General features: G+C 46.6%; 1 protein-coding gene across 2 annotated transcripts in view; it reads left to right on the forward strand.

Moving 5' to 3' along the window:
- The first annotated feature begins 3,917 nt into the window (after positions 1–3,917).
- The window catches only part of PLCD1 (phospholipase C delta 1), a 56,304-nt gene continuing 44,907 nt past the window's right edge, over positions 3,918–15,314 (forward strand). The window contains exon 1 of one of the 2 annotated variants that reach the window (XM_068405202.1): positions 3,918–4,182. In XM_068405202.1, the coding sequence (XP_068261303.1) occupies positions 4,149–4,182 (34 nt within the window). In that variant the 5' untranslated portion in view covers positions 3,918–4,148. Of the gene's footprint in view, positions 4,183–12,847; positions 13,066–15,314 lie in introns of those variants that run through there. The other variant, XM_068405201.1, reaches the window with a different exon arrangement.

Below are 15,314 nucleotides of genomic sequence, written 5' to 3' on the forward strand. Positions count from 1 at the left end.
CTCTGGCCTCTTGCTGTTCAGAGATTCCTGCTCAAGAAATGCATCCTTCCTGCACCCCTGTCTGGTGCGACTGAGAAATGGGGAGTCCTGCTCCCTCCTCCAGCCCTGAGAGCTCTCTCCTGCGGCCAAGGGGAGGGCAGAGCTGGCAGCAGGATGGAGGAGCTGTGCTTTCCCTCCCTCCAGGCTGCCAGAGCCTCAAGGGAGAATTTCCCTTGGAGGAGAAAGACTGAGGAGAAAGGAACAGAAAATAACAGGTCCCTTATTTCTTGAGTCATTGCCATGTCTAGGTTTCTTTCCACATCTGAGAAAATTTTGCAATGTAGACTTTGGGTCCTCTCCTATCCTCTCTCTCCTGCACTGGCATTTCTAAATATGTCCTTTAATGCATTATGCTGCATATGGATCCCACCCTATAGCTCCTACCCATGCAAACAAGGAGAACAAACCCTGTGCATTGAGGCCAAGAGGCCCACAACAACTGCCTGCTCCTCTCCGTGAGTTACATGCCCTTCTCCTATCATTTTAATTTTTATTGGTATTCTACTTTTTCATCCCAACCTTTTCTTCCTTTTGGGAAGGTAGTGAGGAGAAGCTTAGGTCCAGGTACTGCTGTGGGCAGCCAGGATCCAGAGCACTGGAAAGGTGGAGAGGCTCATGGCTGAGATGCCACAGGGAATTCTTCACATTCCTCTTCAGCCCAGCAGGATGATTTGGGGATTAAAATCCATGACAACGGGGAGCCATTAAATGTAATAACCTGCAGCGTGGGGAAAGCTGAGAGACACCAAGCTGGGCTCAGTGGTGAGGTCACTGCTTGTGGGTGGTGCACACAGGAGTCCAGAGGGAATAAATCCATCCCCCCTTGCAGTCTATAATGTATTTGTGGAATTCAGGAAAGCAGGTTTTTCTGTTAGGTTTTGTCTTCAGTGCTAAAAAAGGTGTGTTCCTCCTGCGAAACAATCAGTGCATGTTAACTCGCCTGGTGTAAAATCCTTGAGGAGGCAATTTTATCAAGGAATAAATAGAGTTAAGTCAGCATGGGCAGAGAGTATGCAATCACCTCGTTCAGTTACCTTGCAATAAAAGAAAAGATTTTACAGTCCTGTTGTTATCTCATTATAAAAGTTAATTTTTAAGGCGGATAAGACAATTCTGCAGTGCCTAAAAAAGGCATCGAAATGCTGCTTTACAGATGCCGGGACTGATCTCCTCAGAATAAACTGTATATGTTTAACTTTGACCCTTAGCAACAGTATTGCTGCTGTGAGTAGAGACAACGTGCACAAAGGAGTGCTGTTTAATTTCAATCATACTAAACTCTCCCCTTCAAATCAAGATCAAGAGCCACAAAACTGGTTGTGAGCAAGTTGGTGAATAGAGCTTAGGAGCTGTATTTGGAACAGGAAAGAAGCAGTCAGAAATTCAGTCAGCTTTTAAAAAATAAGCAAAGATACAGCAACGGTTGGCTGCAACCTATCTTAGCTACACATTTTGTTATAAAATGAAGTGCTCTCTTAGGGCTTTCAGATGAACACTGACTTTTTGCGGGTCTGTCACCAGTTTTAGACTTGCCACTCAGCTGTGATGCTGGTTTAACTAGGCAGAGGGCAAACCCCCTTCGCACCCTGTGCCTTCTGGATCTGCCAAAATCCAAACCAGGAAGGAATACAGTAAGTGCAGTGATCCAAAATGGGGATCTGAGACTCGATTCATGCGTTCTTGAAGTGCTATATTATTCTTAGAATATTGCTTGTCAGTAGGATTTCTGCAGCTCCCAGAAGCCTGGTAGCTCCTCATGTCACTTTGGTTTCATTGTTATTCTCGACATATCTTGGTTTCCAGCAATGCAAAGGAAAGGGAATTCCAGTGCATATGGTATGCATACAGAAACATAGCTAGAAGGACTGTTGCCTTCTGAAACAAGGCTCTGATGAGACCCGTGCTGTGCGATCTTGGCTTCTGTGTGTTTGCTGCAGGATATCAGGGGCTCTTCTGTACTTTCTGATGAATACAAGGAGTGCAAGGCTGTCTGCAAGTGCCTTGCTCTGAGCACATGTACAATGTCAAGCCCATCAAGGATTTAGGAATAGGGACGACTTAGCTTAGGGTGGCAGAAAGGTGCCAAAGTGCTCAAAACAGCCAAAATGGTGATGCTTCTGGACGTGTATAGAAGCAGGAAGAGTGAGTGTAACAGGGAAAAGTGAAAAGCTGGGCAAGGTTTTGTGAATCCTCCCGACAGGCACCATTTCTGCTACTACTTGCTGTCATCATGGAGAATGCAGCATGGCAAGGAGGAAGCACAAGAAGATACAGCGGGTTGTCATGAAGGGGTAAATGCAGGCAATTATCTTCTAATCTCAAGGGATGATGGCAGAGAAACTCAGTCTTGCTCTCTTGATGGTGCTCTGTCCTGCCTGAGGCAGTCAGTGCAATCACAGTGGTGGTCACTGCGGTGCAGGGGAGTGATGGGCGTGTCTTGGTGCCATTGTGCCCTGCACTGCTGTGGAGGGGTTCTATCCAGAATATGGTCTTCATGGTTTCTGGGACTAACATAGCTCTCTTACATCTCCCTGCTTTGCCACAGAGAGCATAGGAATACTGGCCAGTACGTCTCTAAGTGAGGGGCTTGTGTTGGGCAGCGTGAGGATGCAATGGGGTGTGTAACATAGAGAAGAGCAAAGGAGTTGTTACTATAACGCTATTTCCCATCACCGCTTTCAAACTGCCCTTCTCTACTTTTCCTCCCTTGTGAAAACCATAATGTCCTCATCACCTCAGCTTTACCAGAGTTTCCAGTTTGGCTGACTCATCCACCACCCTCCTGTACACTCCCTGCAGTTCTCTTCCCCATCAGCTGAAAGGGTGATGGGTTTTGGTGGTGTCCTCCAGAAATCCCTCTGCCTTCAGGCTTTTAAGGCTGTACGAGGAATCTCTTGGGTGCCTTCAGCTGCTGTTCTACCTGCTAGCAGCCAGCCTTGCTGCTAAACAGTTTGCCCCTGTCCGACTCGTCTGTGTTCTCAAAGGAGCAGCCCAGTTCCTGGTAGGGAGGGACAAACAGTCCTAGTCCCAAAGTATTTTTCACCATGTGTCTCCCAGATCTGTTGCCATCAGAGAGAGACTTTTCCCCTCTGTTGGTGGAGCTGCCAGGTTTACAGCTGCTGAGGAGTGAGGGCTTTGAACCTGCCAACAATTCATCAATTGTTTGCATCAAGGTAACCTAAATAACCAAAACCAGAAATAAACAACAGCAAAACAATAACTGAAAACCTCCTCCAAACATTTAAGTAGAGGGAAACTTTATTTTCCCGCACTGGATTCCCTTTCCTTCCCCCTCCCAGTTTGCCAGCATCATCTTTCTGCCCTTAAAAAAGATCTAATTCAAGAGTAGGGGATGGAGTGGAAGAAATCGGTTCCCCTCAGTAAAAGCCTCAGGACAGTGCAGTATTCTCTGCTCTCTCTTGCTGTCTCAAATACAAAGCTTGTGACTTTTCTTTTGCTTTAAGCTCATACCTCTGCCAGCGTTTGTGGTTACAGCTTCTATTTCTACATTGGCAATTTCTGACCTGTTTTTTTTTTTTCTTCCCCTGTGAAAAGAAATATGCCCCTACCTGTGTCTAAAAGCCCTTTAGACCTAGACTCTGATCACTGGCATCTGTTTAAGACCCTCTCCTTGATTTGGGGACCAGGGAGAACGGATTTGCAGCACCCAGTGTCTTCTGGAAGCCTTGCCGGAAAGAAATGGAGCGTGAAAATGTTGTGCCAGCAACAGGAAAAGAGGCACCGTTGTGAAGCTGCGGTGGTAGCACAAGCAGGAGGCTGGGCCAGCGGCGAAGACGCCAGATTTGAGCGGGGAGGAGCCAGGGCCAGCGCGGCGCTGGGGCTCCAGCGCTTGGCCTCAGTCGATGCGCTGGGCAGGCGGTGGCGTGCAGATGCCGGAGAGAAATAAATGAGGAGTCATAGCGAAGAGGCATTTCCAGCCAAGGGGAAGGAGCAGGCCTCTCCGGAGGGAGCTGACGTTAGGGATTACTGGAGCAGAGAGCAAGGGGAGTCTCACGGGTCTGGCTTCCACCCCAGGCCAGCGCTAACATCTGGGCACAGCTGTTTCCCGGAGCCCTTTCTGCTGCTGCACATCGGCTTGTTTTGCAGCAATGGAATCGAATGGCACTTTCCTCGCTTGCAACAGTAAGTCTGCAGAAACATCCTTGCATTTCAGTTCTCTTATCTTGTTCAAAAGCTTTATTTTTCTCCTCTTCTCTCTCCTCCTTTGCCTCCCCATTCTCTCATTTGGAAGTAATGCAGCATTTAATGGGTGTTACAGAGAGAGATGACAGATTGTTCTTTGTTAATAGGGTTAGCTGTGTTGGTAACAAGGGTGTCTTGGCTGGGTAAGTGTCTGCAAGTCCAGAAAAGTTGATCCAAATCTCCTCCCCTTTATGGTGAAACTGAGAGTGGGACGGATGCTCAACTGAGTAAACTCTGTGGGCTCTAGTGAAGACAGCAGAGCCAGGATAAATCACCTCGGCTCAGTGTCTGCCCCTAAGACTCTATAAATGTTAAGTATAAAATAAGTAATGTTTCTAAAAAAAGTAGAGGTCCCCTTTGTCCTTCCAGCAAGTGAGATTTAAGAAGATTCAATTGGTACCAAGACTGGGAGGCTTGTTTGATAGACAGGGTAATGAAATATCCCTTATTCCCTTGTCTGACTTTAATATATTGCTTTATTACCTCTTCGTTGTATTTTGCTTACTCTGATGAGCAGAAAAAACTCAGGGCTGTGACAGCTACAGATTGAAATGGGGTATTGTGATCCCACAGAACTAGGAAAAGTCTACAGTGCTTATTTTTATTTCATGAGATAGGTGCTTTCTTACTATAGGTGAGCTATAAACAAAAATAAACTAATAGATCAATAAGTGATTGACTGTAAACATAATCAGTTTAGCATTACCAGGAGAAATGTGAAAAGATTCCCCCAGGCTCAAGAAATCTTCCCTCTGATTTTCCCAGATGCTAGAAATCTGACAGGAAGGTGAAACAGGGGTTAATGTTATACTTTTTGTAGGTATCTCATTCATTATACAACCACTGGGGAAAGAAAGCTAAGAAATACATCTGGAACTATTAAAATATTTCCTATTCTGGCCTGTGGGTCATTTTTCAGTGAATATTATTTAGTCTTCTGGGGTTAGGAACCACGAAGAATTCAGTGGCTGTTCATCTATTTTCTTGTCTCAAGCAGAAAAATACTTAAGTGTTGAATGAGCCAAGCTTTTAAAAAAATATTTACTGAAATTCCTTGACACATAACAAACACAAGTGCCAAAGTCACTCGGAATGCCAGACTACTTAGACAAGAAAAGTTGCTCACATGTTGGTTTGTTAGCAGGATCAGACTTGGGCTATGTAGTTTGTCAGAAATTTCTCAGATGCTGTGGTTTGCAGGTATGTTTTGGCTATGGCTGTGTGTTGAAACTCAATTTCTTTCTTTCAGTTTCTCTCTTTTTTTTTTTTTCCCCAACATAGATACAACAGCAGCTGTATTTACTATGTCAGAATTAACCACAGGCACATAGTTGAGTCTCAGTTAAATATCTGACAGTTAGCAGGAGACACCTGAGATATCTTACGGTAACAGAAGGAGGTATTACTGTAGATGAGAGTTTCTGAAAAGTTTGTATAGTTTTGTTTGCTCTGCATTTAGATGGAGATCTGAGTACTGGGAAGAAAAGTGAGTGTGCTCCCTTGTCCGCAGAGCCAGAGTAGCTGCTGTGATTTAGTGGTCTGTGCCTTTTGAATGAGTTTAATTCAGCTGGATGGGCTTCTTGTTGCTTATTTTATAGAGAGTCTTCTACATTTAGCATGCAATGAATCTGCTAGACTCTGTGGGCTATTAATAATCTTTCTCTTGCCTCATGAAGTTGTTTTGTTTCTGAACTGGGAGGCTTGTGCTCACACAGATTATAGAGTAGCTAATTTGTACTATGCCTTATTATACACTGACTTTTTCATCCAAGACACTGTGTACATTGTGCAGGGAGTGCCACAACCCCGTTATGGGAATGCCCTCTGCCGCAGCCCAGGGTGAGAATCAGCAGGGAAGGGTAAGTAAAATCCTACAAAACAGGCCATTTCCGTGTTTCTTCTGTCAGCTAGTCCTGAGGATTAACTTTTAGATTTACATTTCCAAATGAATCATCTCCACCTGCCCTTCTTAGCTGGGAGCACTGAGGAGGCTCCTTCCGGGCTTCAGCCTCCGTGGGTAGAGATAATGCCACTTGGGATCAGCTGGGATCTGCTCTGAAGCAGCTGGTGACTTTGATCTCCTTTCCTACAAACAAAATTCTCCTAGCGCACCTCGTTTGAGGCAGATTGTGCCTGATGTGTTACGTGGGAGTTTTTTGAGCCATAGTGTTTCTAGTAGTGCAGGAGAATTTGCAATAGTGACACTTCTCAGTGTATTAAACATGCAACTTGTCTCTTTTTCAGGCAGGACAAGTAAAATTCATTTCGGGTCTTTTTTTGTTTTGACAAAAAACCTGCTCGATTTCCAATCTGAACTATGTCTTTTAAGGAAACTAAAGCCTGCAGTTGGTTTCGAAATTGTTGCCAGTGTGCAAAGCCCCAACATCAGGCCCAAAAGCAGATGAGTCGGGGCAAGAAAATGCTTGGGGAAAAATAGATTTTAATGAGGAAATGAAAGAGGAGGAAGAAGGAAATGCAGTCGCTTGGAAAACTGCTGCAGGTAGCAGAGATAAAAGGATACAGCCAGCTACAGGGAAAAAAGCAAGAGGGAGAGGTGTTTGGGGAAGAGATGGTTTGTGCAAGATCTGGAAACTCAGCTGACTGGATAGGCAGCTCTGGGAGCCAAAGGTGTCGATGATTTGGGAGCAAAGTATAGCTTCCCTTACAGGGAGGTTGGAATATATCAATAGGTATTTATGAAGGGAAGCTGCAGACAAATACTTGGTGATTTGATCATCCAGAGTGGGATCCAGCTGGCTAAATGTAGATGTCTGCAACAAATTTTAGGCTTATAGGGATCTAGACAGGTGAATTGTACCCTGTCTTCTCCTGGCCCCTTGTTCAGTGCACTGTAAATATCTAAATACTGTGAGACTAAGCCCCAGCCTATGTGTCTCCTACATCCTTACCATGGGTGGAGAGTCTCAGTCCTTACTCAGTCAAGTCCACCAGAATGGAAGGCTGCAGACCTTGGTCAAACATGGAGGTTTCTTTTTTTCTTTATGCAGGTAGAGAAGTTTTGCCATGGTTTCTTCTGAACCAAGATACTTCCACACCTTAAATGAGCCAGTTTAGACAATGTGCATGAGGAAATTCTCACACCTTGGGCTGCCGCTCACTTAGGTACCTTTTAAAGCCATGTGTTGAGATACCACACAAGTCTTGTTGGCTGTTTTTGGCTAAAGCTACAGAGTGCTGAAATTCCAGATATATCACTTAGGGGGAAAAAAAGGATTTTTGCCCTAGTTATGCATAATTCAATTGTGCAATTTAATTATTGCACAAATTTTGCCCTGCTACAGAATGGTGAGAGTGACCTGCATTTCATCTGTGGAAGAAATTGCAGCTCCTGAAGAACATGTTGAGAAAAGCTGTTAAGTGGCCCTAAAAAAATGCAGCTGAGACCTACCTACAATTGACTTTGGTTTTATGACAAGAACATCTTCATCAGCATGTGCCCAGAAACATAACTTAGGAGTTAGGTAACTAAGCTGCATGAGTGCTCCTGGCTGTTGGTGCTAGTCCTATCCATCAAGTTGATATCCTTCTTTTCAATTATTTTCTTCCTGCTCTTTTCACACCAGCCACTGGAAAAACTGTAATTTACTGCAAGCCAGTGTTTGTTTCAGTGCCTCTCACTCTGCAGCCAAACCTCTACATGCGCTGTGATGGAGGGACCAGTGGAAGGACCGAACCAAAACTTCAGTCTGGTTTTGAGTTCCTGGGCGCCATGAACTTTAGTGAGATGTTTTACCTGGATTTCATCAAGAGCGCAGAGCAGTAGCTTTTGATGTGTCAGAGCCAGTGCCATGCATGGATCCAAGCTCCCTTTGAGTGACCCAGACTGGCAGAAAGATTTATGAAGATTTTCACAACTAAAGGTCACAACTTGAATTGTCTGTGAAACGTCTGGGCAGGCAGCCTGGCTTCATCTGTACAAACCAGGGCCAGGGCTCTGCACCGTTTAACTGCCAGCACATTCCCCAACATGGTTTTGATCCACAGCAAGCTAGCACGTAGCATAATCTGGGTGATGGCATGGGCCTGCAATCCTTCCCATTAGGCAGTCTGGATACAGCCAGCCTGTTTTGAGGAAAGATGGCTGGGATGCGTGGCGTGATCAGAGCAGAGCTGGAGAAGGGACCGTTGTCCTCTCAGAGACCTTGCAGACAAGGCGAGACAGCCAAAGGATACAGAGAGAAAGTGGGGCTGAGAAATATTGGGCAGGGTGACAGCGCTGATCTCAGTGCACCAGAAACCTGCCCACCACAGAGCTTCTTGCCAGCATGCCAGTGGAGGAAGGTTTTAGGCAGTGGTTTGAAGGACAGCCACAAGATGATACTTGCGGAGAACTCCTCCTATATGAAACTTCAAGGTCACCCTGCCCCAGCTCAGCAGGACCTCTCAAGCACCCTGGAAGGGAAGTAGAGTGGGCAATAAAAGCCAGTGTAAGGAAGAGGAGATTTGCTGATGCTGCCACGGCCTTTGTGGAGAAGCCCATTCTCAGTGTCACCACAAGGTGGAACTTGGTACATACCACATGCACTGGAGATGCTCCCACTGTCAACAAGCAGCAGCATCTTTGGCCAGAGATGCAACGATGCTTATGGTCTCAGTACCCACTCCCTGGTCTCCACACCCCCAGAGGGAGCAAGAAGGAGAGCGCTGCTGGAGAGGAGCCATTGGCATTTTTTGTTGGTGGTGAGAAACTGGCTGTTCTCAAGCTCTGCTGTGCCAACAGCAAGGCCTGGTCCTCGGAGGATGTGAAGTGTGACTGGGGAGAATAAAGCTGAGAGCAGCGAGTGGTGTCCTGGAGGTAGCAAGGAAAGAGTGAGGTTTCTATGGGTGGGATGTGAGAGGGCATGAATGAAGTGAAGAAAGGACTCCAGAGGGAAAGGCAGGGCAGGTGGGACCCTGCAGACGTGGAAGGAGCCTTGCTGTCCTGTCCTTCTGGCAGGGACTCAGCTGGAAGACAGCTTGCCATTGCTGGGACCAGACTGATCCCAGGCGCAGGGCTGCTAGAGAGCTGATATAAAAGCCAGGTTGGATATAACCACGGGGTGATGGCAGATGACAAAAGGGACCTCTGCAGAGGCACTTCACAGGTAACATCAGTGATTTGCAAAAGCACTGGAGAAACCAACTAAATCCTCATCACATGATGGGCTTTTCCAAACTCTAATTGATTCTGAGTTCACCTGGATTGAATGGTCTCATGCTTGCCAAGGATTAGGAATACATAGGGACAGACATTGCTGTTCATTAATGAACAGTGTTACTTTGATTGTGCTATTCCTCTTATTAAAATAATTCTATTGAATTTCACTGTGAGGGAGCCTGGGAGGGAAGGTGAAATTACAGTGTTTCTTCAAAGAATGGCATCATGTAAAATAGACCTAATTTTTTCTTCTTGGTAAAAAATAAAGAGCAAGGCACAACCTTTGGCCTCTTTAGTGGGAAAATCTCCTCTTAAAATGACACGTGTTATGTGCTATGTAACTGCCATAGGCATTACTAGTCATAATAGAGTAGTTTACATCATGTGCATGATGCAATGGGGAAGCGGTGAGGTCATCACCAGCACAGGTATTTTCATTCCAGTCCCAAATTATCACAAATCTGGGCAAATCAGCAGCTGATTTCTGTCATGTCATTCGTGTCAGTGTGATGTAAAGACACTATGATCAGTGTTAGGGCTGCATCACTTTTGGTGTTGCTTAAACGTGGCGGTGATGGGAGAACAGGTCCAGCCCCAAAGAGCTCAAAACCAACCTGCTTCTTCCTCTGTGAAGTGGTAATAGTTCTTCCTTTGTATAAGCATGTGATGGAGATTAATTCATTTTGGAAAACTGTCTGAGGAGCAGCCTGTGCATAGATAAGTTTTCTCACATAGCCCATTTCCTACCAGACTCTACAGCCTTTCTATCTCAAGTGCCTGTTTCCTGGATATTAAAGCGCTTTGCTGACTTTGGGACCACATTCTGACATCCTCATTCATATTGATTTCCATTTGCTCCATGAATAATCAACTGGAATTGATAGGATGATTAGCACAGCCCCGGTCCTGGGCATGGGGACATGAATTCACTCATGTGACCAGTGCCATCTATTTCAGTGGGATTGGTCACATGGGCAAAATTGCTTGCTTGAGTGTTTGCAGGCTTCGGACCCAGTCAGGTGTTACCTGCAGTGAATAAGGGTTGGAGAATTTGTCCCTAAGCCATTTGAAGGAATCACTTCCTCCAGCACCAGAGCGTGACGCAGCGTCACGTAACATCATTAAGCAATGCCTTGTAACCCAGTGTCACACTTAGCCATCAGGCTTCATCTATGAGATGTGACATTGTCTTTAAATGACCTCAAGACCACAATACATCCAGATCTGTTGTTTCCCAAAGCAGGGCATTTCTGGCCTGATGATCTCATCTTCATTGTAAAAACAAGCTGATTTTCCCTGCCTTACATCTCTGAAGCTGTCACAACAGCAAAACTCACACACTGCTGTTCTGGGGAAGTATCTAAACTCAGTGAATGCCAATTCTGTGCTTTGTGTGTGTGCAAATTTCAGGGATAAGCACAGTAAAATGTTCTCTGAAGGCCTGGAAAGCTCCAAGCAGTGCTGTCACTGGCACTGCTTATTAGGAATTAACAAGAAAATTAAGCAGAGGGACTCTGTGTGCTCCCAAATCAATCCCCCCAGGACTCTGGCTGCTGCTGGACAGGAGAGCTGGTGCACAGAAGCAAATTGTTTTGCTAAGGCAAGTAGGGGAGGCCACTCTCTTCCCCACTCCTTTAATTAGATCAATCCTCTCTAGTACAGTGTGAAATACGGGAAGTGCTCAGAGACTGCTAGCTAATAAATATCATCTAGCCATTACATCATGGTGCCCACCTCCTAGCCAGGGCAAAAGCAAAGCTCCCAGCTCCCAGGGGAGTGCCACAGAGATTACGGCTCTGATATCCAGCCCCTATATATTCAGGGAGCTCAGAAAAGGCTGGAGGTGTTTCCTCAAACACCTGCTGACTGCCTGGCTAACGCATTCAGCAATGTCCCATCCAGAAAATGCCTTTATTCTCCTTTGCTCTCTGTGATTTGTAGTTGCTATGTGTAAATAAGGTGTTATTAGTTGTCTTGCTGTTCAAGGCCATGCAATGGCTCTGCCTTGTCCCCGGAGAGTTTCTTACATGTGGCATATGGCAGAGATTAATGACTGTGGTCCTGTCCTTGTGCTGGTCAAATAACCCAGTCCTCTGTGCTTATCTGTGGGTGTTGGTAGGGTTCCCTTCAAAATGTGGAGAAAGAAGGGGAAGATGGCTGGGTTGCCAGACACCAGAAAGAAAGAATATGTTTCTAAAACCTGTGTTGAATGCAATGGGGGGCTGGTGATGGAAAGCCTTCGATTAGGTCTCCAGTAGAAACGGTGACATGTGGTTCGCTGTCAGGTTTCTTGGGCATATGCTGGTTCTGCAGTAAGGGATGTTCACCCCAGTGTGACTCCATCTCCCTGAAGTATCTTCACCCTTGGCTTGCCTGGCAGGGCGGCAGCTAGCAAAGGTAATGACTAAAAAACCTAGTCTGTAACAAGGTGTGTAAACTCACCTAGGATGGAACAGCTTAATAAGTATAGCTGCTGTATTTCACCGCAGAAGGGGTCATGGCTAGGGAAGAGATGGATTTCTGTCCCAGCCGTTGCCAGGACAATTGGCGATGGTCATGAGTTTCAGCAAAGGAAATTTATAATGATCATAATGAACAAATTCCTCACTAAGAACATCTAAGCTCTTAAACAGAGATCTAGATTGGCTGTGGAGTCTCCATCCTTAGAGATATCCAAAACTCACCTGAACAAGGCTGTGAGCAACCTGATCTACCTTTGAAGGTGACCCCACTTTGAGTGAGTGGTTGAACTAGAGAGCTCCGAAGGTCCATTCCAACCCAAATTATTCTCTGATTCTGTGTAAGCAGTGACTTGTTAAACCACTGATGGGGGCTTATTCCTGTACCAGACTGCAGGATAAAATTGAATTACAAGAAAAAACCCAGAGCTATACAGAAACACAGGCTAAGAGACTCACCCAAGTCATACAGGAAATTGGTGGCAGAGAAGACACTCTCCAGAGCCTTAGGAAAATGCTCTTCTCTAAATGGAAAAAGAAGAGCATTAAAACACAGTTTCCAAGAAGCTTTTGGGCTACATCTGCCCTGGCTAAAAGGTGTTTTTAGCTTCCTCTTCACTGCATGTCAGTGGGAACAGCACGGAGGAGCTCTGCACAGAAGAGAAAGGGTGGAGCCGGGCTCTGTGATCCAGGCGTTTGTGGGCAGGCTGAGCTGACAAGCCGTGGGCACTGATTAGGAGCCACAAACAATTTTTGGGACTCCTCCAGCCCCTGGAAACGATGCCTAAAAACCCACTAGCACATGACTGTAGGAAAACTTGTTTCTTCTACCTGGGCAGCTGCCGGCAGCTGCCTCGGTGTAATTTTGCATCCAGTGTGTGCTGGTGAGCAAAGCAGGAGGAGAGACTTCCCATGGTCCCACCCCCAGCTGGACTCTGCCCTCCCCTGCCTTCCTCTGCCTCTGCTCTCCCACTGCCTCCGCTCCCTCCTCGGAGCCCCGTTTGACACCGCGCACGCCGGAGGCTCCTGGATGAGCAGGGATCCCCGCAGGGGTGGCGTGGCCCCCCATCCTTCCCAACGCCTCTCCCTGGACCCCACGCTGGATCATGCAGTGCTTCCGAAGGCAGCCCAAGCGCAGCGTGTCCCAGGAGAACATCCTACGGGAGCAGAGCCGTCGAGTGGCCGCGTTGAACGGCATCAGGCTGGGTAAGGGACGAGTTGGCCAGACTCTCAGCACTTCTACACTCTGGCAGCCGCTTCATTTCTGCCTCTTTTCCCTGCGCCGAGGCAGTGCTCCACCCTAAAGGCAACTCCGTGGTTATTTTTAAACTCCTGAGATTTCTTTTCCTTTCCTTTGCCGGTAACTACCTGCCAGATGTGTAAACCGCTTCGTTCGAGGCGTCAAAGAAAGTGGGACCTCTTTGGCAAAGGGTCGGTTTCCAAATCTGTTGCTGGGCTTTCTGAACTGACGCTGGTTGAGGGTGTTTGGGGAAGGCAGTGCCCTTTTCCTGCCTGATTTTAGGACTTCTCAGTGGTGTATTGCCAGTTGCTATAAGAGCCCAAGGAACCACTCAGAGGTCTGCAATCACCAGATGACAAGAAAGAGGAAACCCAGGGAGTTTCATAACTTCTGTGGCTGGCTGTGAACTCATTGCTGGTTCCTGCTCTCTGGAGATACAGCCCAAGTGGATGCGAGTCCCTTCGTTTCCGTGGCTACGAGGGCAGGTGGAAATGGAAAATCACCATTTACCCACCCGAGTTCTTTGGATTTTATCAGAAAGGCCTTCTGTCCTTTAAACCAGCAAACCTGAGTTACACCTGGTCTTAATCAGGTGGGAGAGGGAGAGCAGGCAGGAGGAGGCTTGTTTTATAGCAGCTGTAATTAACGTGTTTATATCAGAGCAGTAGATATGTGAGTGCGCAATGCAGAAATATGGATTATCTCTGTCTTATATAGACATCTTCCTAACTATCTCCTCAGTGAACTCGGCGCCTGGCTTTTACCGTGACAGCTATTGTTTTATTGTGTTTCCTGCTTGCTGTAAACCTGAGATGGGTAATACAAAGGTTAACATTTTTGATGTTTTAGTATCTAAAGCTTCCTAGTGCAGCATATTAACTTCATGATTATTGCAGTGCTGTGCGTGCTTGAGGTGCTTCTACCTTTGCCAAACATGATTTGCACTCTGAACTTTACTGCACACTAAACATATTCTGTTTAGAAAGTGTGTGAATGACATTTTGTGAGGAGGGGGCCTGACCCTTGAAACACACTCTGCGATTTTGCATGCCAAGTATGTATTTGGTATTTCCCAGAGGATGCTAAGCAAGACACAGTCCTGCCACATGTTTCATGCAGAATTTCATGAAACATGATTCATGAAGAGAAGGCTCTGGGGAGACCTCATAGCAGCCTTCCAGTATCTGAAGAGGGCCTACAGGAAAGCGGGAGAGGGGCTTTTTACAAGGGCAAGGAGTGACAGGACGAGGGGGAAGCGTTTTAAACTGGAAGAGGGGAGATTTAGATTAGATATTAGGAAGAAATTCTTTCCTGTGAGGGTGGTGAGACACTGGCCCAGGCTGCCCAGAGAAGTTGTGGCTGCCCCCTCCCTGGCAGTGTTCAAGGCCAGGTTGGATGGGGCTTTGAGCAACCTGGTCTAGTGGGAGGTGTCCCTGCCCGTGGCAGGGGGATTGGAACTAGATGATCTTTAAGGTCCCTTCCAACCCAAACCATTCTAGGATTCTATGATTCTATGATTTGGACATCTGTTTCAGTGTGGTGATTGTGCTGCTCGTGCCTAGTGTTGTTATATAGTTGGAAACCAATCTACTTGTCCTGCTGCAGAGTGTTTTTTAATTTTTAAATGGTGTATGTGTGTGATGACTCTGGTTTCTTTCATACAAGTTTCCATTGCTGTGAGACGGAGCTCTGGGCCTCAAACCTCCTCAGCTCCATGGGGTTGTCAGGCAGAAATCCTCAGGAGCTGGTTCAGGCATAAAACCTGAAATGAGGTTTCTGCTGGGAAAAGGTGTTTTTTCTGGAAAGCAGATCAAATGACCAACTGAGAGTAATGTCCCACTGGCACTGTCAGGGGTTCATTTGTGGTTCCTGTATCAGCAGATCAGGGCGTCTTCTGCTCCGTCTCTGGCCTAACAAAATGCTGATGCTTTGTAGATAGGAATAGAGAAGCTAAGTGACTCATCCAAGGTCATTTAAAGAGTCTGTGGCAGTGCTTGGACAGGGCGCAGGAGGCAGGGCCCAAAGCACTGGCCCTCTTTCCTGGCCAGTTTAGCTGTCTGAGCTTGAACTGCTGCTAGGCAGACACAGAGCAGGCATGGAACAGGCTGTGCCACCCGGTTATAGGGTGCCCCTCCTTCCTGTGGGCCCACTGTTTGGTGGTTCCGTCAGTACTTGGGGTCACCACCAGCAGAGCTCAGCTCTGGGTGACTGCTAT

The sequence above is a fragment of the Nyctibius grandis genome, chromosome 7 (genome assembly GCF_013368605.1).
Source record: "Nyctibius grandis isolate bNycGra1 chromosome 7, bNycGra1.pri, whole genome shotgun sequence".
Taxonomy (NCBI): Eukaryota; Metazoa; Chordata; class Aves; order Nyctibiiformes; family Nyctibiidae; genus Nyctibius; species Nyctibius grandis.